The following is a 25,805-nucleotide window of genomic DNA, read 5'->3' as shown; positions in this document are numbered from 1 at the left end:
GGTGAGAAGAAGAAAGGGGATGAGAGAAGGAGGAAGAAAAAGCAAGATGGATCAGAACCATAACAAACCCTAAAAATCCAAACAATTCAAGCTCAAACTTCAAAGCCATCAAACTCAAACATCAAACCACCTTAAACCTCTAAGCCCAAATTCCTATACAGATAAAATGCTAACACCATTCTGAAAATACCAATCACCACAAGCCAAACATTTCTCAAGAAAATCACAAACCTACCTTCTGTCAAGCCATCACTCAAAACTCACTTCAAGTTTGTTGGAAGGAAACCTAAGAAAGCCAAACATACTGAAAAAGTATAAGTTACTGAGAGGGCCATCTGGAATTATTTCAATCAAAGTGATTTTCTACCTCTAAACTGGTGCAGCTCAGATGAAGACTACTTTCAACAACTAGCCGAGGAGATAGTCAGAGTTTGGGTTGTAACACTAAGGGAAGTAAGAATCTACTATGAAGATGGGTCTTTCATATTTCTTGGTTGCAGCTTAATGGACTCTCTCTCCCACAGAAATCAAGAGAGTGATAATTTACTGAAGGATAAGGATACTGCTACAAGAGCATGGAGATTTGTTTTGGCTGAATGGCTGATAGTAAGGGAGGAAAGGAAAGTAAGGAATAAGGTTGAATATGAGGAGAAGATAAGAAAGTATGATGAAGAGACTGAAATGTACATTAAAAGATCAGAAGAACTCAAGGCAAAAGGAATGAGCAGAATTTCTAAGGATGGAAAATTTCTAAATGTAAAAGCTGACAAATTCACAAAATTTAGGATTGATTTGCTAAATGGTTATCCAAAGCCAGACAGACTCAAACTTGTGGAAGCTCTAGAAGGGATACCAATAATAGAAGAACTTGAATTTTTTGTTTACTTAAAGGACCTTATTAGAGAAGAAACAGAAGCAAAAATAGTCTTTACCTAATGTATAAATGTTGTAATTGTGTCAATTTTTATGTATCAGTCTTATTTTCCATTGTAGCTTGGGGTTAGTCTTGTTAACATGCATGAATTTGTGTTAAGCAATTTTCTCACAAATTGGGGGAGATTGTTGTGCAAAACATGTCTGTACAATAACAAGACTAAGTAAATATGACAACCTTAAGTAAGTTGTATGATAATCTATGTTTGCATTATGTATTGTAATTCTTAAGTCTATAAAAATGTTCAAGGGCGGACTGGAGTTTTTTTCTGTAAATAGTATCAAGCCTAAGAATTCTATCTGGAAGAAGATCAAGAAGATCATGCCTCAGAAGAATTATGAAGAAGTTTGGAGTTGAATAAATCTGTTTTGGGAAAAATATTATAATTCAAGGTCTCTACAAATTACAGATTAAGTGTTATAGAGAAGTCATTCGAGAACTCCAGAATGACTTATCGAGAAGTCAGAAAAGGGCCATTAGAGAACTCATAGATATCGACAGAAAAATTTGAAGACAGGAAGAATAGAGATATCGACAAGTCATTTCTTCAATAGAGAATTCAGAGTTATCGATAAGTCTATTTGACATTAGAGAACTCAGAGTTATCGATAGGTCTATTTGTCATTAGAGAACTCAGAGTTATCGATAAGTCTATCTGTCATTAGAGAACTCAGAGTTATCGATAAGTCAAAGTGAAGACATGAAGATGAGAGATCTCGACAAGCCAAATTCTCTTATAGAGAACTCAGAGACTTCGATAAGTCAAATCAACTATAGAGTGATTAGAGATCTCGATAAGTAAATATACTTATCGAGATGTCAAGTTCTTTATATACCAAACTGGAGATCTCGAGGTAAAATTCAAAGTATAAAATGCAGAACAGTTCAATATCCAAGTTTATCAATCAACAAACAAGTCAATCAAGTTGGATTGACAAGTCTACAAAAGCAGCTTGAAGAGTGCAAGATCAAAGGTCAGGATTAACTGGCAAAGTAAAGTCACAAGCGTGCAAGATTAGCAAAGATACACTAAGCCAGAAATAAAAAGATTTGATTATCTAAAAATAGGGTTTAGTACATGTTGTTGCATGCTGTATAAAAACCAGTGTTTACTGTTCTATAAAGTAAACACTAGATGCTTTGTTAGCTGTAACAATTTAGATAAGAAAAATCTTGTATTCTCTCAAGGAAGAAGCTAAGCACTTTATCAACAAAGAGCCTGAAAATTTTGTAGCAAAATATTCTTAATTTTAATATAAAATTAAGTGAGTTTTGAAATATCTGTGTTCATTATTGTTACATGTTTAATTTTAGTATTAACACATTTCACTGCAAGGTTTAATTTACTTTGTTCACCACCATAAACAAATCCAGAAAAGCAGAAAAACACTAAAACACATTCACCCCCTCTGTGTTATTCATTATCTAGCACTATATTACACATGTTATTCACTAAACTCATAGTTTGTGTATAAAAGGTAAAAACGTATAGTAGGAGATTAATGGTGTATAATGGGAGAGAAGGATGTGACACCAGGAGAAAGGTGTGGTACATGAGAAATGCGATAAATCACTAATTATAATTACGAGAATCACTACAACTAAGAAAGTTCTGAAATTATAGTAATTCCGGTTTAGTGATTCCGTTAAGTATAAGTAGTGATTTATCGTCGAAATATAGCAAATATGGTATGCAAACTGATTGTTGGGAGATAGAGAAAAATATAATGAAAACGGATTTCAAAAAAAGTTTGTCGATTAATGGAAAAAAATAAATTAAAAACAGATAGAAAATTATTTACATGTAGATGTACGAGAGGGGTGACAGTTGGAATTAAAGGGAGGATAGAGAAGGTGTTCGATAAAATTTGTGTGGTGGAGATTCAATTCAAGCTATAAAATTAGTGGTTGTCATTGATTTCTAGTTTTTAGAATAAGATTGGTTTCTATTTGACCATCTCCCTATATATATATATATATTACTATTATATAAAAGACGAAACATTGAAAGTTTTGGTACGGTACCTATTTTTTGGTACAAGCTGAATTTACTGAATTACCCTTATTTTACTTAAAAGTTTTATTAGCTTTAGAAATCGAATTATAATAGAAAAAAATATCATTTTCAACTATAACACATTATCTTTTTTTATTTCTCGCAATTAAAACAACTTCTCTAAATATCACTGACAAGTTTATTTAATAAAATAAAATAATAATATTATAACCACTAATAACTAATAAATTACCTTTTTGAGCTACTTAATTATTTATTTTATTTAATTATTGTTTTACTTAAAGACTTTGTTTATATCCTTATTCCTCGACAAAAACAACAACCTCTTCGTTATGACAATGAAAAAACACTTGCAAAAGTCAAAACCATCTGCAATTCTAACCGGTAGTTGCTGCGAATATATTTTATGGGTCCACGGTATATATTTGTTTTACATAATTTTTACTATTATTGTAAAGACAAATATACTTAAAATAATCATTATCTTACCATTCAATTACATAAACAAAATAAAAAAAAAATTATCTGATTTTTGAAGTCGAATTATTTATCTATCTATATTATTAGATTAAATACGAAACTTCACGGACCTTCTTTCAATTACATAATTTCCCTTTATTAAAAAAAATATTTTACTCAATTACCCTTACTTAATTAATATCTAACCAATTACCCTTATAAGTAAAAATACGTTGCCTTTTTTATTTTCACAACTAAAACAACTATTTCTGTATAAATATTTTAGACAATTCGTTTAATATATACCTTTTTAAGTAAAACATGTTATCTTTTTTAGTTTCTCCAAATAAAACAAATCTTTCTCTAAAACTATTAAGATAATTTTTTTTAATATATGTTGATTATCTATTTACTAATTGTTGACGGAGGAATTTGGGAACAACAAAACTTGAGGTTAGTAGCCGGAAACAAGATCTGTGATGACGGTTCTTTATCGGAAACGTGAACAGTAGTCGGTGGATCCGATGAACAGTACTCGTCGGAAAAGATGAACAGTGTTTGGTGGTGTTGGTTATTGGGGGCTGAGATTGTTTAGGGTTAGTGGTGGCTCCTTTGTGCTCTCACTTCTGACCCCTTACAATGTGCCTACGTACCCCTATTTATAGGGGATCAAGCCCACGTAGTTCTTGGGGAACAAGAAACCTAATGGGCTTAGATTTCTTATCCCGAGGCCCAATGGGAAACCCACTGGAAACCGTCTTCTACTAGCTTTAGGAATGTCCGCCGATGAGGCCCAACCACAAAGGCACAAGGCTCGTCCACGGCTTCGAGACTTCACGGATGAGGCATCTCCCTGGCCAAGGATAACCCTCCGCTACCAGCTGTTTCTCTAGTCCGTGGACGCAGGTATAGCCGTGATTCACCCCAAATGTTGGACGCATCCTTGTCCCCCGATAAGGAGCCCCTACTAGATTACAGGACAAGTGATCCCAAACTTTTGGGTGCAAAGTGCAGGATACTCCAAAGTCTCCCAACGAGGACACCCGTTGACTACAGAGACAGAGCTCCCAAAGCACACACCAGATTTCACCCCACATCCCCAATGAGGACACCCATTGACTACAGGAGGAGGCCTTCTGTCCAGGCATACCCCTGGAGGTCTCTGACCACGGACACCACCTTTCCTGTAGATATGCTACAGGAAGGAGTTCTTCAATAGAGTACCTACATCAAATAGGTTAGTAATAACATTCTCCATCTTCCTTGAGTCTTCCAGAGAACCCATCCAAGCAGCACATAAAAGTTGCATTAACATGTCAAGTAGAAGTTGAGGGCGCGCCCTGACATCTCTGCATGTTGGCGCCGCCCTGTGTCACCAGCCCTTGGTCTCTTCTTAAATCATTCTACATCATAGGGCGCGCCAAAAACTATTCATCTTTAGGGCTCGCTCCAATTCTGTCCAAGCCAACGAGCAAGTCTATCAAATCAATCATGTCCAAACAATCCGCCCACGGAGCCTTCCTTGTCCAAGGCGCGCCCTAAGGCTCACTACACTACAGGTTTCAATTAAGAAATTTCTCTCCTTCTTCTCGATAATTGGGCACGCCTCCTCCACCTGTTTGAGGGTGCGCCTTTAATACGGGATAATCACAACTGTCAATTCAGTTTCAGTCAATCGGGACGCGGTCTTTGAGCGCCCCTTCTATTTATGGAAAGTCAATTTCATCTTTTTCCTAGATTTCAAGCGCTTCTCTTTTAATTCTGCTCATTTTATTAATCTTAATCTAAATATTATTTATACCAATTTTTGGGCATAACACTAATCTATCTATCTTCTATACTATCTATCTATACTATATTATTAAAAGTTTGGTAGTCGGTCTGTTGGTACTTGCTGAAATAACTTAATTACCCAAGCTGGTATCTTTGGGTATAGGCACGCCCTTACATCCCTACCTTAGGGAAGTGATAGAACTGTATGATGTGGCCCCACTTCAGCTATCTCCCAACAGCTATAAGTTTATCCTGGATCTGTTTATCCTCTATATAGACTTGGGTTTCCCTCAACCGTCAATGGCAGAAGTTGCTTATTTTTTCAATCTAAGAAAATCTGACCATGGCTACTACTATCTGGTGGTGGACAAGCAGCACAACAAGAAGGGTTTTTCCTCCGACAAGCTTAGCCATGAGAAAGGTTGGAAGGAGAACTTCTTTTATCTGTATGACGTTCCCAGAATAAGGATAAGATTCAACAAGTCACCGAGTAAGGGCGCGCCCTTTCATTTTTTCCTTTGTGTTATTTCTATATTTTAGCTTTCTTTTCTCATCCTTATACTTTTTTCAGACAGACCAGCTTCAAAACCCCTTAAAGGCGAGCCCAAAAAATGAGCCGAAGCCCTCCTTAGAGTGGCTTCTGACAGGTGGAACCTAAAAACCTTAGTCACTCGAGCCAACTTGATGCGAGTAGGAATCCTTTCTGATCAAGTAGGAGTGAAGTGCAAATATTTAAAATTCAGGAAGGGTGCCCCTGTTTCTCGTGTTATCGATTTAGACAGCGAAGAAGAAGCTGAAGAAGAAGAAGAAGAAACAGAGGATGGCTCCCTACAAGGCCAAGATCCTTCAGGTTCATTAACTGTAGAATATAAGGGCGCGCCTTTTCACTATTGGCGCATCTTACTTCTTTTTGTTAACTTTTCATTGCCATACCGGATAGAAAAACTTTCGTTCATTTTATCTTTCTGCGTCTTTAAGACGCGCCCGGTTACTCTAGGCGTAGCATTTTACTCATGTTTATCAATGTCGTCTCTATCAATTGCTTCTATTTACTGCATTGTTCAACATATTTGACTGTCATGTTTAACTAATATGTCTTTATGTCTTGTGCAGAAATGGCTCCTCCAAGAATCCCTAAGTCTTTTGGGGCGCGCCCTGGTGATAAGCCTAGGCCCAAATCGAAGAAGGATGCTCCTGCTGCACAGGCATCTGTTCCAACTTCTGCCTCCATCCCTCAAACTGCACCTGCTCAAAAGAGGCCCATCATCGACCTCACAGAAAAGCAGGGCGCGCCTAAGAGGCAAAAAACAGAGGGCACGCCTTCCATCTCTTCTGCTGCTCTGAACGCTCTTGGCCCCATGGGTTCTCTTCATGTTTCAGATGAAGAAGTGGAGCAATGGCAAGCCATGGATTTGGGAGACGCAGCTCGTGCTTCAATAAAGGCATCTTGCCAATTGTTTATCCACTCCACTCGAGTGGTGGATAAGCTACTGGAGGAGGGGGCGCACCTGAAGAGGCTGCAGGGGGATAACAACATTTTGAGGAACACCCTCAAAGATAAAGACTTTCTTCATGCCAAGGACATTAAAGCTAAGGATTCTGAGATTTCTTTTCTCAAGGATGAGGTGGCCAATCTTACTTCCCAGCTGGAGATTGCCAACAAAAAGGCTAACTCTCTCCACACTGAGCTGGGTGCAGCCAACTTGAGGATTGAATATCTCGAGGAGCAACAGAAGCTAGGCTGGACTGATGAAAAGAGGGAGATATCTGATGAGGCTTTTTCCGATGGTTTTCACTTCTACAGAGTGGGCTTTGTGGCCAATGATCCTGACTATTCCTTTGAGAAGTTTGGGGAGGAGACTGTTGCTGAGATGGTGGAATTCAAAAAGGAGCATGCCACTGAAATCAAGGCCAGGAGGGTAGAGCTTGGATTGGAAGAAGAAGAAGAAGGAGAGGGTGCGCCTCAAGAGGAAGTCTCCAAGGACGCGCCTGAAGTTGATCCAACTGTCCCTCTCCAATCTATTCCTCCAACAGACCAGTCCCAAGGCGCGCCTTAATCATTTACAGTTTTAAATTTCAAATAGTTATGGGGAGCCAGCCCTCTTTTGATGTTGTGCAAAGTTATATGACTTGTTCTTTCTGCTACTCTTTTATTCTTGCATGTATGACTCGTTAATTTCATCTTTACTCAAAAATTTGTTAAGTCACTTTGATTTTCCCCTTGGCAACCATATATTTCCATGGAGTGTGTTACTATATGGCGCGCCCTTATAGGTTTTTGTGCGATCTCAAAGTTTATCATTGTGTTTCTTTCCATTAATACCTTTGCCATATTTTAGTTAACTTATTGGTCCAATAGGCGCGCCTTATTGACCATGGGCATTTATTTTCTTCTACTATGTCTTTCATGATCATAAAGCAGGAGTTTATCAGATAGGGCGCGCCTCTTTGTAGGGCGCGCCATTGATATTTTTCAGGTGAGAATTTTCATGTTAAGCAAATACAGTAACTTTTGAAGTAACTTTTCTCTTTTATTGATAATGCGCTCTAGTGGGTAAATTACACCAGTCTCATGGCTACTATGCTCTATGGGGAAATTATTTGAAAAAAATTTCTTCCTTCTGCTAGTTCTGAGGTTCGCAGTCATGTGTACTACCCCCGAGGCTAGGAGGAATTTATTTGCTACTAGCCTATTACATAAGAATTAAAACAAGGAAATAAAGGGGGCACAACCACACCCTACTGATAATACTTCCGCAAATGTTCTGCATTCCATGCTCGAGGAATAAGTTTACCATCTAGATCTTCTAAGCGATAGGTCCCTTTCCAGAGTATAGCTTTGACTTTGTACGGTCCTTCCCAATTAGCTCCAAGCACCCCGTGCTGAGCTATCTTAGTGTTAGGCATAACCTTTCGCAACACGAGGTCTCCAACCTTGAACGGTATGGGTTTTACTTTTTTATTGAAATACCTTGCGACCCTCTGTTGGTATGCAGCGAGCTTCAATTGAGCATTTGCCCGGGCTTCATCTAACAGATCCAAGTGGAGCCTCTGGTTAACTTCTGCATTCTCCTCGACGAACACATCTCTCTGTAGAGATCCTGCTCCTACCTCCACGGGAACCATGGCCTCATACCGTAGGTCAGCAGAAAAGGGGTTTCACCTGTGGTCGTCCTAGGTGTCGTGTTGTAAGACCAAAGGACCATAGGCATTTCTTCTGGTCAATCCCCTTTCTTTTCTTCTAACTTTGCCTTCAAGGTATGTTTTATGATTTTTTTTATGGCTTCTGTCTGACCATTACTCTGTGGATGATAAACCGCGGCGAAGTCTTTTTTAATCTTTAAGTCTTCACAGAGCTTCCTTAACTCCTTACTATCAAATTGTTTTCCAATGTCTGAAATGAGCTTGTAAGGGATACCAAACCTGCATACTATGGAGTTGAACACAAAATCTCTTATCTTCTTTGCCATGATCGTGGCTAGTGGCATGGCTTCTGCCCATTTGGTGAAGTAGTCCACAGCTACCACGGCGTATTTCACACCCCCCTTTGCTTTGGGTAACTCTCCAATGAGATCAATCCCCCACATGACGAAAGGCCAGGGACTTGTTAATGAGGTAATGGTGGACGTCGGGATGTTGGAATAGTTGGCGAACCGTTGGCAACGATCACAAGCCCGGACAAAATTGAAAGTAGCTTCCCTCATAGTCGGCCAATAGTACCCTTGTCTGAGCGCTTTTAATGCCAAGGAACCACCCCCCGAGTGATTGCCACAAATCCCTTCATGCACCTCTCTGAGAATATAATTTCCTTCTTCCCTGTCCACACAACGTAACAGTGGCTGGTTAAATCCTCTCTTGTATAGTACCCCATCATACTCGACATACTTTGCAGCTTGGTATCGAAGACGTCGAGCCTGTAGTTTATCCTCCGGTACAGCCTCTGACTGAATATAGTTATGGATGGGGGTCATCCAGTTTTCTTTTAGGATTTCTTGCGTTTGAAACACCTCCACCTCTGGGATACTTGGAACTTCCTGGATTCCCAAGGGGATTTGTCCAAGTTTGACGATGTCCATCTGTGAACCCATCTTGGCCAAAGCGTCCGCATTACTATTCTCTTCTCGCGGAACGCTTTCCAGTCTGGCACTTGAAAATTTTCCCAGTAGGCATTTTGCACATCTCATATACAGCTCTGTTCGCGGTCCTCGGGCTTGGAATCCTCCGTTGACTTGATTGACAACTAATTCGGAATCACTTCGAACTATCAAATTCACGGCCCCTGCCTCCAGAGCTAACTTCCGACCGTTAATCAAGGCTTCATACTCAGCATCATTGTTGGTAGCATAAAACTTGAAATGGATAGCACTCATCAAGCGGTGCCCCTCCGGAGTGATCAAGACTATCCCGGCACCGGACCCGCTGTTGTTTATGGCCCCGTCCACATGTAATGTCCACCACGGGTGGGGGAGTTCCTGCTTCTTTTCGTCCTGATGACTTTCTTGCGGGGTTGGTTTTGCCGGCACTATGGCCTTATCATCAATTTCTTCATCAAACTCAAGTACGAAATCGGCCAGCGCTTGTCCTTTGATTGCCGTGCGTGGACAATATGCCAAATCGAATTGCCCTAGCTCTATGGCCCATTTTAACATTCTTCCCGACGATTCGGGTTTATGTAAAATTTGTCGGAGCGGATAAGCGGTGCGAACTTCTATTCGGTGAGCCTGAAAATACGGTCTTAGCTTTCGTGCCACAAGAATAAGAGCGTACACTAATTTTTCCATATTGGTATATCTGGTTTCCGCATCCAACAACCTTTTGCTTACATAGTATACAGGCCACTGGTGGCTTGCTTCTTCCTTTACCAAGACGGCACTGACGGAATATTCTGACACCGCCAAATATAGAATTAATGTTTCTCCGTCTTCTGGCTTGGCCAACATCGGCGGATTTCCCAGTTGTTCTTTGATTTTCAGAAAAGCTTCTTCACAATCAGGGGGCCACAGAAAATCCTTCCCTCTCCCTTTGATTGCTTTGAAGAATTCTTTGCACCTATCCGATGACTTTGACACAAATTGATTCAGGGCCGCGATCCTTCCTGTTAGACTCTGTACCTGTTTGACACTGGTGGGAGATTTCATGTCTAGCAGAGCTTTTATTTTTGCCGGGTTGGCCTCATTTCCCCGGTTATTGACCATGAATCCCAAGAATTTTCCCGACTCTACGCCGAACACGCATTTCTGCGGGTTTAGTTTCATCCTATATTTTCTCAGGATATGGAATATTTCAGTTAAGTCGGCGACGTGGTCTTCCGCCCTTTTCGATTTCACGAGCATGTCATCCACATAAACTTCCATAGTCTTCCCAATCTACTTCTTGAACATTTTGTTTACCAACCTTTGGTAAGTGGCACCGGCGTTGATCAGACCAAATGGCATTCCGATATAGCAGTAGAGCTCTCTATCAGTGATGAAAGAGGTGTGCTCCTGGTCAGGCTCATACATAAGAATCTGGTTATACCCGGAATATGCGTCCATGAAGCTGAGCAGGGCATGTCCCGCCGTGGCGTCGACCAACTGATCAATTCTTGGTAGGGGAAAACTATCTTTTGGGCATGCTTTATTTAAGTCGGTGAAGTCCACGCACGTTCTCCATTTGCCGTTGGGCTTTTTTACCAATACCGGATTTGCTAGCCATTCTAGGTAAAAAGATTCTCGAATTAGTCCGACATCTAGGAGCCTTTCTACTTCTTCTGCTAGGGCTATAGCTCTTTCTCCACTTACGGCCCTTCATTTTTGTCGAACCCCTTTATGCTTGGGGTCGATATTCAATCGGTGGCACATTATTTCTGGATCAATCCCCACCATATCAGAATGGCTCCATGCAAATACATCAAAGTTTGCCAACAGAAATATTGAAAGACTTTCCTTTAATCTTGGTGCCAATTGGGACCCTATTCTCAGAACCTTACTCGGGTCTTTTTCATCAACGGGGATTTCGATCGTATCTTCTGCTGGCCCCATCTTTTCCGTCGGTATTGGTATCCGGGGATCCAAGTCAAGGGGATTATAGATCTCCTGGCTTTGTGGAGAGGGTGCATCCCCTTCAGTAGGTGTGCCTTGCGTAGTAGAGTCATCAATTTTTTCAATATGTTTCGCGGGCGAGGGTGCTCCTGCAAGAGGAATGGCATCACCCTGCTCGAGGCTTTGCAAGACATCAAATCTTCATACCCAACGTTCCCCATGGAAATCTGCTTGGACTATGGTATCCATCGCCTCTTCTTCTTCTTCCAACATCTCAATTCTGATGGTGTCTTCCAAGTACAACATTGTCGAGGGCAACTCAGAGGGATGTTCTTCTTCTTGCTCAACATAATAGTGGACTCGGATTTCCTCGGTTGGTTGCTCAACACTTTTCTCCCGATCCATGTCCGGAGTATCATCGGCGTGGGAGCCTTTTCTGAAACCTTTCATTGCTTGCCTGCAGCACTCCCGTGAGTCATATTGGGAACCCCTGATACTTCCCACTTCATTCAGCGTTGGAAATTTGATAGTTAGGTGATGAATTGAAGTGATGACTCTCATTTCCCGCAGAAAAGGTCGTCCCAATAACACGTTGTGGGACGATTCCTGATTCAGGACCTTAAATTCAAGCATCTTTGTTACCGTCAATGGGCTTTCCCCCAGTGTACATGGGAGTCGAATCGACCCCATGACTCTAACTCCTGTACCTGAAAAACCGTAGACCCACGAGTCTTCCCCCGACATATCCTGATCAGGCAGTCCCATCTTTTTGAAGGTGCTGTAATAGAGGATGTTTGCTGAGCTTCCATCATCCACGAAGGCTCTATGGACATTCTTTGTTCCGATTTGGATGGAAATAACCAACACATCATTGTGTGGGTGATGTACCCATCAGGCATCTATTTCTCTGAAAGTGATATCCATGGACTCACCCTTAAACACCTTGGGTGGCTGGGTTTCCACCCTATGAATATCTGTGAGAGGCCTGAACCGGGCTTCCCTAGCGTATTTTGCCAAGGCTCGGTTGCTGCATTCCATTCCGGGATCTCCCCCGTAGATTGTTCGGATACTGCCATCTCTGATAAATTTATTTTCCTCCAGGGTATCATTGTTTGTCCCGCGTGGGGCTCGTCTTTCCTCTTCCCTTGTTCTGTCATCCTTGTGTTTCCTTACTTCCTTGACTACCCATTCTCCGAGGTATCCTTCCTTGATAAGCGCTTCGATTTCGTCTTTTAAATGTCGGCACTCATGCGTGTTATGTCCAGATGATTCATGGTATTTGCAATATTTTTTCTTGTCTTTGCTTTGCCATGATGATAAGGCTTCAGATTTTCTAAATAGCCCTTTATTTCTATTTACCTCGTAGATATGATCGATAGATGCAACCAAAGGCGTGTACCGGCTCGTCTTGTAGTCATAGTTTGAGGGAGGGCCCCATCCCCTCCTTGTGCTTGCTATATTTACCCGGTCTGGGCTTCGACTATCCCTTCGGTATCTTGGGCTTGGAGACCTGTCCCTCTTCCTTCCTTTATTTCTCTGACTCGACTGTAAGGTTGGTTGTACTTCTGCCAAAGATTGTTCTATGGCTTTAAAAGATTCTGCCAAAGCGAAGACATCCGCTAGAGTGGCCGGATCTTTCCCTTGCAAGTGCTTCCAAAAATCTGATCCAACCCCTAATCCTGCGATCAGGAAGCTTTTTAAAGCTTCGTCTGATGCCCCCCCCCCTCACGCTAGTAGATTCGGCGTTGAACCTTTTGAAGTACGATGTCAAGCTTTCATTTTCCCTTTGCCTAACATTGGCAAGAGTTGTGACAGAGGGGGCATATCTCAGCGCTGCTTGGAACTTAGTTAAGAACAAATTCTTCATCTGATCCCACGAGGTGATCACCCCTGGCCCGAGCTTTTGAAACCACTACTGGGCACTTTCTCTAAAGATTGCCGCCAAGAGACGACATCGAGCCAAGTCCGGAACTTGGTACACATCCATCTCTATATTAAAACGACCCAGAATTCCACCGGATCTGAGTTTCCGTGGAAACGGAGATCGCTGGTAGTGTTGCGATACCCGGCCGGCAATTGTGCATCCCTTACTGCCGTCGAGAATGGGGAAGGGATTTCAGCTGTAGCCGTCACCCTGCCTTCGAGGTGGTTAAGTAGCCTTTTTAAATCTCCTACATTGAAAGTTCCCACGCCGGGAATGGTCTGCATTTGAGGCTGTGGACCTTGGGGTTGCAATGGAGGTATTTCCACTTGATTCCCCCCGGGAGGGGCTTGCTGCTGGTTTGTATTCTGGGCGTCTTCAGGTATTACAATTATTTCAGGATTTCGTTCTTGATTTCTCCCTTGATTCTCTTCCCCACCTTGGTCGCGGCCTCGAACCGTACCATGGTCATAGTTTTCTATATTCCTGGGATCAGCATGTTCCACATAATCATAGCCATCTGCTTGGTTATTCCGGCGGAAATCAAGGTGTCCGCGGTAATTGCCACGACGGTATCCGTCTAAATATCTGCCTCGGCCTCCACCTCTTCCTCTCCATTGAGGCCTTCTCCATCGATCGTTTCCATACCCACGTCCATATCAATCCAGCGATCTGCGGGGAGGAGCTCTCTCATGATCGCGGTGCCGCTCCTGATTTTCCTGGGGATTCGGGGGCACACGCGTTGGATCGCGGTGCCGCTCCCGATTTTCCTGGGAATTCAGGGGCACACGCGTTGGATCGCGGTGCCGCTCCCGATTTTCCTGGGAATTCAGGGGCACACGCGTTGTATCATGGGGCGTCACATCTCCGCGATCAGCTTCTCTCTGCCATTCAAGTAACACCATTCTCAAATCGTCATCGCCCAAGCGAATCCCCAAGCGATCTTTCAGAGCTGCGAAGCCTCGTGGCTGATTCTCCGGCATTGACTCCGCTTGCCGGCGTTCCTCGAGACTACGTCCAGAGCGGTGTGGATGGGTGGCTCCCCGGTTATCTGTTCGCAGAATTTCCCGTCCGTCAGCATCTTCTTCCACTAGCTCAATGATCGGGGACGTGTCATTAGAATAGTCCAGGCGTCGTGGGGTTATCGGTACACGCCCTCTTTCAGTGTGGCCATGGCCGGCCGAGATATCCCTGTCTGTCATGGGTGCTTTTCCAGGCGCCTGAGCCGCTCGGTTGTGGCGAAGACCTCTCCTGCCCTTGCGTCGTTCCACGGTGCTTCTTCAGAACTTCCATCGTAAAAACCTCCATCGTGATATTGAGACATCCTTCCTCCCAGATGTAGATCTTGTTTAGCCCCTCCTTCTAGCGCCAATTTGTTGACGGAGGAATTTGGGAACAACAAAACTTGAGGTTAGTAGCCGGAAACAAGATCTGTGATGGCGGTTCTTTATCGGAAACGTGAACAGTAGTCGGTGGATCCGATGAACAGTACTCGTCGGAAAAGATGAACAGTGTTTGGTGGTGTTGGTTATTGGGGGCTGAGATTGTTTAGGGTTAGTGGTGGCTCCTTTGTGCTCTCGATTTTGACCCCTTACAATGTGCCTACGTACCCCTATTTATAGGGGATCAAGCCCACGTAGTTCTTGGGGAACAAGAAACCTAATGGGCTTAGATTTCTTATCCCGAGGCCCAATGGGAAACCCACTGGAAACCGTCTTCTACTAGCTTTAGGAATGTCCGCCGATGAGGCCCAACCACAAAGGCCCAAGGCTCGTCCACGGCATCGAGACTTCACGGATGAGGCATCTCCCTGGCCAAGGATAACCCTCCGCTACCAGCCGTTTCTCTAGTCCGTGGACGCAGGTATAGCCGTGATTCACCCCAAATGTTGGACGCATCCTTGTCCCCCGATAAGGAGCCCCTATCAGATTACAGGACAAGTGATCCAAAGCTTTTGGGTGCAAAGTGCAGGATACTCCAAAGTCTCCCAACGAGGACACCCGTTGACTACAGAAACAGAGCTCCCAAAGCACACACCATATTTCACCCCACATCCCCAATGAGGACACCCATTGACTACAGGAGGAGGCCTTCTGTCCAGGCATACCCCTGGAGGTCTCTGACCACGGACACCGCCTTTTCTGTAGATATGCTACAGGAAGGAGTTATTCAATAGAGTACCTGCATCAAATAGGTTAGTAATAACATTTTCCATCTTCCTTGAGTCTTCCAGAGAACCCATCCAAGCAGCACATAAAAGTTGCATTAACATGTCAAGTAGAAGTTGAGGGTGCGCCCTGACATCTCTGCATGTTGGCGCCGCCCTGTGTCACCAGCCCTTGGTCTCTTCTTAAATCATTCTACATCATAGGGCGCACCAAAAACTATTCATCTTTAGGGCTCGCTCCAATTCTGTCCAAGCCAACGAGCAAGTCTATCAAATCAATCATGTCCAAACAATCCGCCCACGGAGCCTTCCTTGTCCAAGGCGCGCCCTAAGGCTCACTACACTACAGGTTTCAATTAAGAAATTTCTCTCCTTCTTCTCGATAACTGGGCGCGCCTCCTCCACCTGTTTGAGGGCGCGCCTTTAATACGGGATAATCACAACTGTCAATTCAGTTTCAGTCAATCGGGACGCGGTCTTTGAGCGCGCCTTCTATTTATGGAAAGTCAATTTCATCTTTTTCCTAGATTTCAGGCGCTTCTCTTTTAATTTTGCTCATTTTATTAATCTTAATCTAAATATTATTTATACCAATTTTTGGGCATAACACTAATCTATCTATCTTCTATACTATCTATCTATACTATATTATTAAAAGTTTGGTAGTCGGTCTGTTGGTACTTACTGAAATAACTTAATTACCCTTAGTTAATTATTTTAATTCTAATTAGTCAGTTGATGGATCAGTCAATTTCAGTTCTAATTGATATTATAATCAACATCCTCTAACAATATAAATTATATTACATATCAAACTCTATATCATTGTTAATTAATATTAAAATCAACTTCTTCTGCAAGTTTTAAATTATAATTAATATTTAGTTCTATATTATTCTAATTAATATTTCAGACAAAAATTAATTTAATCAAACTAAATATAATTATCGAGTTAAGACAAAATAATAAATATTACTGATCCGGAAAAAAAGTATGCAATAGAATTAGGATAAACAAAATAATATAGATTAGTCATCTAAGATAAAAAATATTATATAATTGATCCAAAATGACACAAAATTAAAATATAATTCAACCAATTAAAACAAAATCATATATCTCCCTATCTTGGCTAAAACAAAATTATCTTATTGATCCGGGCATTAATAACTAGAATTAAATTAAAAATAATTAGTTGGATTTGGTCGTAGTAATGGGTATCAGGCTAAAATAAAATAATCAAACTCTGATATGCGATAAATCAAATTAATATCAGATTAAGCATAATTCGTATCTTATTAGTATGAACCTAAAATTAACTTTTAACTAAATATTATTACTATTATTACTATTATTATTATTATTATTATTATTATTAAAACACACATAAAACGATAAATAAAATTGTATCGTTCAGTCAATACTATTGTCGTTTTCAAATAGTTTTTATAGTTTATCGATTAAGTAATAAACTCTCTAAAATAATATTTTTGTTAAGGTTTCAACATAATTGAGATATTATATTTTTACTCTAAAAAACTCTAAAATCGCTATAATAATATTATTTTTCCCCGGTATCAAAACTATTATCTTAAATAGGTTTAACTATTCTAAAAAACTATGAACAAATACATGTATTAATATAATTATCATGAAGTAATATCATTTTAAAAAAAAGTAAATATAAAATAAATTAATAAACAATTTTAAGAATTCAATTTAAAATATTTTCTTAAAAAGTTATATAATATTAAAAAAGATTTGTTCATCCGTACGAGTTTTAAGTTAGTATGTATGTATGTATGTATGTATGTATGTATATATTTATATATTTTTATAAAAGGAATTAGAGAAATTAGTGTTTTTAAAATCTTCTATATAACAGAAATAATAACTCCATTATATATTTGTTCATATAAAATTCAAAATCAAAATGGAAGTTGCGTCTCAGGTTCGTTTGGATGGGGATTAGGAGGGGGTGGGTTGGGTTGTGAAAGGCTGGTGTTGAGAGAACCCTGTTTGGCACAAAAATAAATCAATCGGGGTTCAAGAAGTTTGAGTCATCAAAATCATAACATTTCTAACACCCAAATCTGGGTGTTCTGATTTCATTTTTTTTATTTTCCCTATTTCTTTTCTTTCACTCAAGCTCTTCCCTGTTTCAGTTTGGCTTTTCAAATATTTATTAATTTGTAATCATTTTTTAATTTGTTATTATCAAATATTTTATTTTAAAATTTTACTTCATAAAAATATTATACAAAATTCTAAACTTTTTAATAATTTTATATTAAAACTTTTAGGGGCTGTTTATTTGTAGAAATTTTTTCCATTTTTCTATTTTATGTTTTTCAAAAATTTTCTGAATAATATATGTTCAGTTTTCTGTTTTCTTAAAAATATTAAATAAATGACGAGATAATTTGAGTAAATATATAGGAAGGCAACTAGTAAAACAATTTTAACGTTTCTCAATTTAATTGTACATACATATTTCTTTAACATGTTTAAAATAATTTTTTAGATAAAATATAAATAAAAATGACAAATAAAATATAAAACAGTTTCCTGAAATAATTGAATAATGAAACTTTCTAACTATATGACTGTAAATAAATACAATTTTGTAGCTTTTATTAAATATTTCATAATAATTATATACAAAAAATTTGAAGAATCTTATACAAAATAACTCATAACTAAGTTATAGTGAGTCTTATCTTTATTTTTCTAACATGTAAATTATTAATTATTATATTATTAAGCTCCCTCTTATAATGTAAATATTAATATTAATCAAACTAACAAAATAACTGTTAAATTACACTATTTTGAAATTTTTTATTAGAAATATGTCTTATACTTTTAATTTTAAAATATGATAGTATGGTGTTGAAAATTTATAAGTTCCACAAGTTAAGTTAGTAGTATATTGGTTGTTTACTCTACTACTTTTTTTGTTAACTTTTTAAGTAAACTTACAAAATTGTTAATTAACCATATATAGTTAAAAATAATAAAAATATAAAAATATTTGTATCTAGTAGGGATGAAAGTGGTGTTTTTCACTTTTCTAGTTCTTGGAAAACATCAAAATGTTGTTTTCCACACTTTTCATATATATAGTTATAATTTTTCCAGTTTTTTGTTTTGAAAAATTTGCATTTGAACATATTTTTAGTTTTTCCAATTTTCTTAAAAAAATTTTTGGAAAACAGTTGAAATAAACACGCCCTTAACTTTTCAATTTTTGTTTTCCACAGATTTTTTATAATTTGAACCCTTTCTCTATTTAACCTTACATCCAAATAGAATAGGGATTGAACCTAGTCTAACACATCTCATACCAACCTAGCATAATTCAACCCAACCTACTCCTTCACATCTCAACCTTCCATTCAAATACGCCCCTTAGTATGTTTTTTGAGGAGTGCTTCTAAAAAAAAAATCATAATATAATATTTAACGTGTTTTAACTTATGTACGTATATATATCCAGAATTATTTTGTTATAGTATAAAAGTTACCGAACATAATTCAGTTTGGCCCATTATTCCTGAGGCTCATTTGTCTTCAAAACCTTTTCTCTTTTTTTTTACTAAATTCTTCAAAACCTTTTCAATTTGTCACAGCCCATACCTTGAAACGTGCATTAAATTATGACAAAATATCAATGACATATAATTTATAATAGTATATAATCGTGCGATTTATAGTTATTTTTATCATTATGTCATAAATTATAATTTTAATAATATATTACTTGTATGATTCGATCTTATATTACTTGAATAATAATTTTTAATATTATATATAACGATTCTCATCAATTTGATATGACGGCAATGTACCAACAAACAAACTTCTAATGTTTCGTTTTTAATATAATAGATATGTTAATGTTTATATAAAAAAATCTCATAAATTGCTACAAAAAAATAAAATAAATTTAAAATATTATTATTGGACGTAATTCTTATTACAAAATATTATATATACAAGTTCATGCAAGAAATATTTCGGTATTGAAAAAGATCCGTACATGATTATTAAACCTTTATTTATCTTCATTCACATGCGTAGATTGATATTTTTTTTAATTATTTGTATATTAATGCATATTAATGCATACATTGATATTGTATTTTTTTAACTTCACCTTTTTGTTTTTAGTAATTTGTAATTTAATATTTGTTTTAATTTTTCTTTTAATTTTCTATTCATATATGCAATATATATTAAAATTTTATTTAAAAAAAATCAATTATAAATTATGAGTTATCAAACACTTCAATAACTTATAAGTACTTTATATATAAAATTATCCAAACATCTAGATAACTTATAAGTTACGATATTAATATCATTTATATAACACTTTTCAATTTTAAGTTAGAATTTACATTTTTTTTTTAAAATCAAAAAACAAGCTCGCTATACAGGGTATATGTAAACATTTGAGAATGGTTTGGAATTCAATCAAGGTACCTAACATTTTCCATGTTTATAATTTACTTAAAAAACCTGTGCCACAAGTCAAACGGACAAACAGTACTGAATGTTCATACTTTCCGATTGTTTAAGTCAAACTCGATAATAATCCAACGAATTTTATTGCACGCACATGCTAAGTGCTAAATTGCTAAGGGCTAAATTTTATGAGTTTAATTTATTTTAATTAATTCATATTTATTAATAATAGTGCATCCCTGCATACAAGAAAATTTCATTAATTAAAATAAGCTAAACTCGTGAGATTCAGCACTTGCTCATAAGCGCACACTAAAAACCGGATAATCCAAAATAAAAGAAGTGTAACGGAGACACGGACCATCTGTGCGTGTCCCCGGACAACTCATTTTTTCTTTGTTTTATTGCACCAAAGCACAGAGCAATACCCCATTCCAAGAGACCATTAATGTCCTGCTCTGTTTTGTTTTTTCTTAAGCACAAAATATCAGCACTCTCTGGAGACTATCCAATCCCATGTTGAAGATGAGGTTACTCATGGACTTGGGGTTAAAATAGATCCAACGGCCAATATCGAATGTATCTATAAATTAATGTTGCATGTATGCATATACTACTCTGCTAAACAATTAACCTAATATAACTAGCATATTTCGGTCACATTATCAGCTAGAATTGGTCTTTTAATAGTTAACATCTATATTAATTTTCCTTTATGTAGTCTGATATCACTAATTAGCAGCCGATAACAACCTTTATAGGTGAATTAGGAGTTAGCATACATCGCTGAGCATAGAAAACCTGCAGAAGCAATTTGGTACAAAGGACAGAGCCATGTGCCAAATTAATGGCTTCAGTTTGCCATGAAACTAAATAGTTATATGTAGCTACTTTGATCATTGCGTACTGTTATAACTATCAGCAGAAGCAAAGATCTATTCTTAATTATGATCCACAACTAGTGTAATAAATTAAAGTTTTACATGCAAGTCTTCTGATACTTGAGATCGCGCCACCACATATATTCAGTTCATGTCAATCCTGATTGACAATGCACTTGCCTTCCAATATTCCAATGAGTTATCCGGCCTGATTATTTCATACCCTATTTGATGAGAACCCATATTAACAGATGCAGCACATGGCAAAATAAACAACATATGCTTCTGACATACTAATAATAATCGTGCTCGACTCAATGCTATAGATAACAACATTGCTTCATTTACTTTCAGTAATATTGATTTGCATGAATATCAGACTCATTCAGCAAATAAGAGCCGAGACAAAACAACAAAATAAAACACAAAACAAGAGAGAGAAAACGAGGGACAGAGGAAGCTGCAGGAGTTTTTATTACTATAACTCGGCAGGTGATGAAATGATTGTATCCCTTTCCGACTCAAGAAGCCCACTTAGCCTTCTGCATATGTGTAAATAATTTATTTTCAGATTTTTACCTGGGTAAAATGAATAAAGTTGATAGGCAAACAGATATACCTTGGCCTCTCAGACTTGGCATGTTTAGACATGATGGATGCCTGTATTTAAGTCCAATATTAGTTGTCAACATTTTACACAATGTATTGCATAGGGAACGAAAAATTAAACATTGTCAAAAAATCATAATCAATTAAAGTGAAACTGTTGGACTGGCAAGCAGTATTTATTTATGCCTTGTGTTTGTTCTCCACAAAACATCTCCATACACACCCAAATGATCTAATAGTTACCTTTACAGTACACACACACACACATATCCCTCCGGAGCTGGATATAGGAAATTTGGAATGTCTATACGCTATTGATAAACACGCAGTTAAGACAAAGTTTTGCATATAATAACTTCGATATGATACAACACCGTGAGAGAATCCAAGGTAAAATACTGGATAATTTTCTTCCAGATAGTTAGATGTCCGAGTTCAACTCTTGAGTCTTGACAGGTCACAGATCTCCTTTACTCAATTTTGCACACATTTCTCAGTAGTAACACATAAACAGTTATAACTCTAAAAATTAATTGAGAGGCATTGCAGATAGGAAGATACTCAGCCATCAATGCAATACCTAATACAGTAAATGTAAGAACTGATGAGGAAGATGAAACATTGTGCTGATGATAGATGTAAATTCCATCATGCTTAAAACTAAACAAAGCCTAGTTCGAATAAATCTTTTTTTTCTTTACTCAATTCAAAATCAAATAAATACTACTTCATTATCCAATAAAATTGTCGCAAGCAATTATTGTTTACCTGTTCCTGAATAATGCTCCTGGCCTCGACAAGTTGTGCTTCCAGCTCAAGCTCTCTTTCAGTGGCTTCAGAGGTGACATCGGCTTCTTTTTGTGCATCTTGTAGTTCAACCATGCGTTCCTAAATGCAGAAAACAAATAAGCTTCCCTGTCGACGTGACCATGCACCAAAAGAAAATGCCTCGAAAATATACCAACCTTTATGAAGGCAATCTTAGCACGAAGACTATCTTCTATTTGATCTCTTCCCATGTGAAAAGGCAGGTCAAAAACATCCTGAATAGTAAGAATTTATTAACTTTAACTTCTTTCTGTAACAACTAAAAGTAAAAAAAAAAAAAAAAAATTCTGTTGCAAGATTGTATTTTGTATAGTACCGTTTTCCCTCCCAATGGTGAATGTGATGAATCTGAGTCTAGCCTCTCATTGACAGGCAAAGATTGCTTGGATGAGCCATTTGGAGCATTTAGAAAGTCACGCATGTCCCCCTAAAAAACATACACATAAATCTTTAAACAAATTTCCACAAAACTAGAGGTTTGCAAAGTCCAGTTGCATGTTAAAGTGTGAAGGGCATAAACCAAGTCATAAATGGCTTACAAAATTATATTTCCTTTTTTTAATGCCTAAATTTTTTTGGCCAAATACAACAGCTAAATCAAATAAAAAAACAATTAATCTCTTGATACATATGGGTTATTGTGAGAAGATGATAGAACTTATGGCTTTATCACTTAGGGAGTCTCTTGTTTTATGTAAGGATGATGGAAAATTTGTATGCCCTGTCTATCACAGCTTTGAACATTTAAAATTACGGTATAAAAACAACTCCAGTTCGTGCATTCAATATATTTTAATATACTCCAGACGTCTACAGAAACATATTAAGCTTATCGAGAGCTCTACTAGTAACCAAAATTTTATAGTCAACTGACTTGCACACTGGTCTGTCATCGATAAAGAGAATACCAGACAGCAGACGCTGCCATCAAATTCACTCGACAAGTGATTATTAAATCATTTAAACAATAACAATCAATTCTTGTGGGACAAATTACCTGCATTGACCGTAACAATGCCCTCAAATCAGCGTTCTCAGCAACTAACTCTTGATTTTTTGACTCATAAGCATCCACCTGATACCAATTAGTTGTAAATGGTCATAAAAAAATTATCAAGTCATTATTAAACAACAATACCAATACTAATAACTCCATACAATTTTCTTATAGAAGTCATTGTCAGCCTTCTTTCCATTCCACGTCCCACGTTGCCGCCCTTCTTTCTGTTCAAAATATATGAAGACATTTAAAATAAATTATATCTTCAATTAGGATTGTTGAATAGCAACCCATTACCTGAAGTAGATTCATTATTTCCATGCCTGATTTAGATTCCTTCTTTTTCTCCATTACTACTTGGTTCAACCTCTCCTGTAATGAGGCAAATTACATATCATATAAAATTTACCAATCAGCTACTAATGTAATGTAACACCTACTCCACTTACATAAGTAAACGGAATCCTACCTGCAGCTTCACGTACTCTTTCTCCTTCTTCTTCATTTCATGAATTTGTTGAGTTCTCGCTTGCTTTTAAAACAAGTATATGTCAATTACCAATAACTAACTGGTAATGTATAAAAACTAACACATTGACTAACCTGATTACCAATGACCATCCTCTGAAATTCGTCTCTCTCTTGTTGCAACTTATGAATATGGGCCTTAAAATCTGCTGCAGCTTTAGCTTCCTGGTCATTGTAGTTGATGCATTTTCAAATACACACACAAGCCAGTACAATTTGCCTCTCCTACAATAGTTATCAATCAGTGTGTAGCGTATCTAACCGTTCTAGTAATAGTTGCTATCTCTCTATCCTTAGCAGATAACTGCGCTTCCAGCCTCTCTATTTTAGCCTCAAATCTTGATATGTCTGACATAAGTCTGAAATATAACACATGGACCGATGGTTAGAAATTCGAACGCACAGTATACAATACAATGTAAATCCTATTTAGTGAAAAAAAAACGTTCATTATCATTTTCTTCACATGCTTAACCAAACATGGTTTCTCTCACGACATACAGTTACTCAGTTGAAAGGTTTATTCCAAGGAATTTATTTACATGTACTCTCTCTACATTCCATTTTAGCCACTCACGGAAACTTTTAACCATCAAATAGCATCCTAAACGAAATAAACATAACTTTCCAAAATAATTCTCACAAAAAGAAACTAACATTTTATTGTAAACATCAACACATGCATACATAATACGACATTTAATCAGCTACATAAAAAGCTAACGATACAGTAAATCAAAACGTGAATACAAAATCAAAACTATAATACCGTTGTCTCTGCTCATTAGCAGACTCTCTAAACTCAATATCGCGCTGTCTCTGCTGCAACAGTGAGTACATACAATTACAAGTACGCGCAATCGAAACCTAATCAAACCACAAAACTAACATAATTCAGTTCAATTATTACAATGTGAGTCAATAAACACAGTTTCTAGTCAATAATTTCGATAAAATTAGATAAAAATCGACACACAGCACCGGATCAGTTGCGAAAAGATCGAGAGAAGCCGGGAAGCCGAAAGTAACGAGCGTTTGATTCAAGTACTTGGTGCAGTGATCCAAGTTGGTAACATTTGCAAATGTTTGGTCACTAAACAATGAAATCACAAAATTAATTGAATTTAGTGACACTAAATTAATCGAATTAAATAAAAAACCTAGAAATGTAGTGAACTGCTGTGTTACCTCATTTCGAAATTCGATGCCTCCAATTGGATTAGATGAGAGAGAGAGAGAGAGAGAGAGAGAGAGAGAGAGAGAGAGATTTTGTTTGTATTGCTGAGAGAGAGAGAAAGAGAGAGAGAGAGAGAGAGAGAGATTGTGTGTGTATTTGTTAAGGGGAGAATCTAGTGGGGGAGTATAGATCTGGGGGAAATTTAAAAATTGAAAATTAGAAGAGGGGATTAAAATTTGTGTTGCCGGCTAATTAGCTATCAGCTCTCAACTGATGAGTCGTGTCAAGTCTAATGGTTGGGCTATTGGGTTACTGCTAGTTGTAAGCCCATGTTTAGTTGATTGAAATGGGAGATGGGCTAGACCCCAGACCCTTTGCAAAGAGATGTTTGATATTTTAAGGTTAAACTGATGATGGCCCTTTCCGTAAGTTAATTTTTTGCCCAAAAAATAGTTTTTTTGAATTAAATTACAGCTTTAATTAAATGAAAGCTATTATATTTGTTTTTATTAGTTAATTTTTTTAAATAGCTTTTTGGTCTCAAAAGAAGTAATTTTGAAAAAACTACTTAGGATGATGTTTTAAAGTATATAATACAAAAGGTTAAATTCAAATATCTATTTATCAAATAATTTTATTTGAAATAATTAAATTTAATCAACTATTCAAAACAGTTAAATCAATCATATATTTAAAACTGTTATTTCAAACAGCTAACAAAATTGTTACGGAAATTGCCAAACATGGCCGACTCCTGACTAATTAGCGTTCATAAACTTTTTTTATAAGAGAGGTTCATCAGTTCATCTCGAGATGTTAGCTGATTTGGTGAGACTACAAATATAACATTTAAGTTCACAATCGAATCGAATGAATATCGAACCCAACAATTTTAACAAATCGGAATAATTTTGTATTTTTGCCTAATTTTATCACAACCTTTTTGTCAAATCTATCTGTATAATAATTTGGAATCACATTTGTAGCGTAAAGAGACTGATCCCTTGGAAGGTAGCAAGTC

General features: G+C 37.6%; 2 protein-coding genes across 3 annotated transcripts; both read right to left on the bottom strand.

Moving 5' to 3' along the window:
* Positions 1 to 7,922: 7,922 nt before the first annotated feature.
* LOC141703668 (uncharacterized) lies at positions 7,923 to 8,309 on the bottom strand. Its single transcript, XM_074507118.1, has one exon. It carries the CDS (start codon positions 8,307 to 8,309, stop codon positions 7,923 to 7,925), a length of 387 nt encoding a protein of 128 aa, XP_074363219.1.
* A 12,218-nt stretch (positions 8,310 to 20,527) lies between these two features.
* LOC141708770 (uncharacterized) lies at positions 20,528 to 25,033 on the bottom strand. Of its 2 annotated transcripts, none has more exons than XM_074512545.1 (15): positions 24,796 to 25,033; positions 24,589 to 24,700; positions 24,377 to 24,474; positions 23,870 to 23,966; positions 23,683 to 23,772; positions 23,549 to 23,611; positions 23,377 to 23,451; positions 23,238 to 23,303; positions 23,077 to 23,154; positions 22,396 to 22,506; positions 22,217 to 22,294; positions 22,020 to 22,139; positions 21,262 to 21,302; positions 21,122 to 21,184; positions 20,528 to 20,866 (listed from the first exon to the last, which is right to left on the bottom strand). In XM_074512545.1, coding segments are annotated over exons 1-15 (1,098 nt in total). In that variant the 5' UTR covers positions 24,801 to 25,033; the 3' UTR covers positions 20,528 to 20,865. The 2 variants fall into 2 exon arrangements, with proteins under 2 accessions (XP_074368646.1, XP_074368645.1); XM_074512544.1 differs by having other exon boundaries at positions 20,528 to 20,868; positions 21,129 to 21,184; positions 24,796 to 25,031.
* Positions 25,034 to 25,805: the final 772 nt, after the last annotated feature.

The sequence above is a fragment of the Apium graveolens genome, chromosome 2 (genome assembly GCF_009905375.1).
Source record: "Apium graveolens cultivar Ventura chromosome 2, ASM990537v1, whole genome shotgun sequence".
NCBI lineage: Eukaryota > Viridiplantae > Streptophyta > Magnoliopsida > Apiales > Apiaceae > Apium > Apium graveolens.
The sequence above is the reverse complement of the archived record's forward strand: the minus strand, read 5'-3'. Positions and strand labels throughout refer to the sequence as shown.

Coding starts and splice junctions, on each gene's coding strand:
- LOC141703668 (XM_074507118.1), bottom strand. CDS start 8,309: ATGGTTCCCGTGGAGGTAGGAGCAGGATCTCTACAGAGAGATGTGTTC.
- LOC141708770 (XM_074512544.1), bottom strand. Junction 23,452..23,548: donor AAGAGTACGTGAAGCTGCAG/GTAGGATTCCGT, acceptor GCCTCATTACAG/GAGAGGTTGAACCAAGTAGT. Junction 22,295..22,395: donor CACCATTGGGAGGGAAAACG/GTACTATACAAA, acceptor CTTACTATTCAG/GATGTTTTTGACCTGCCTTT.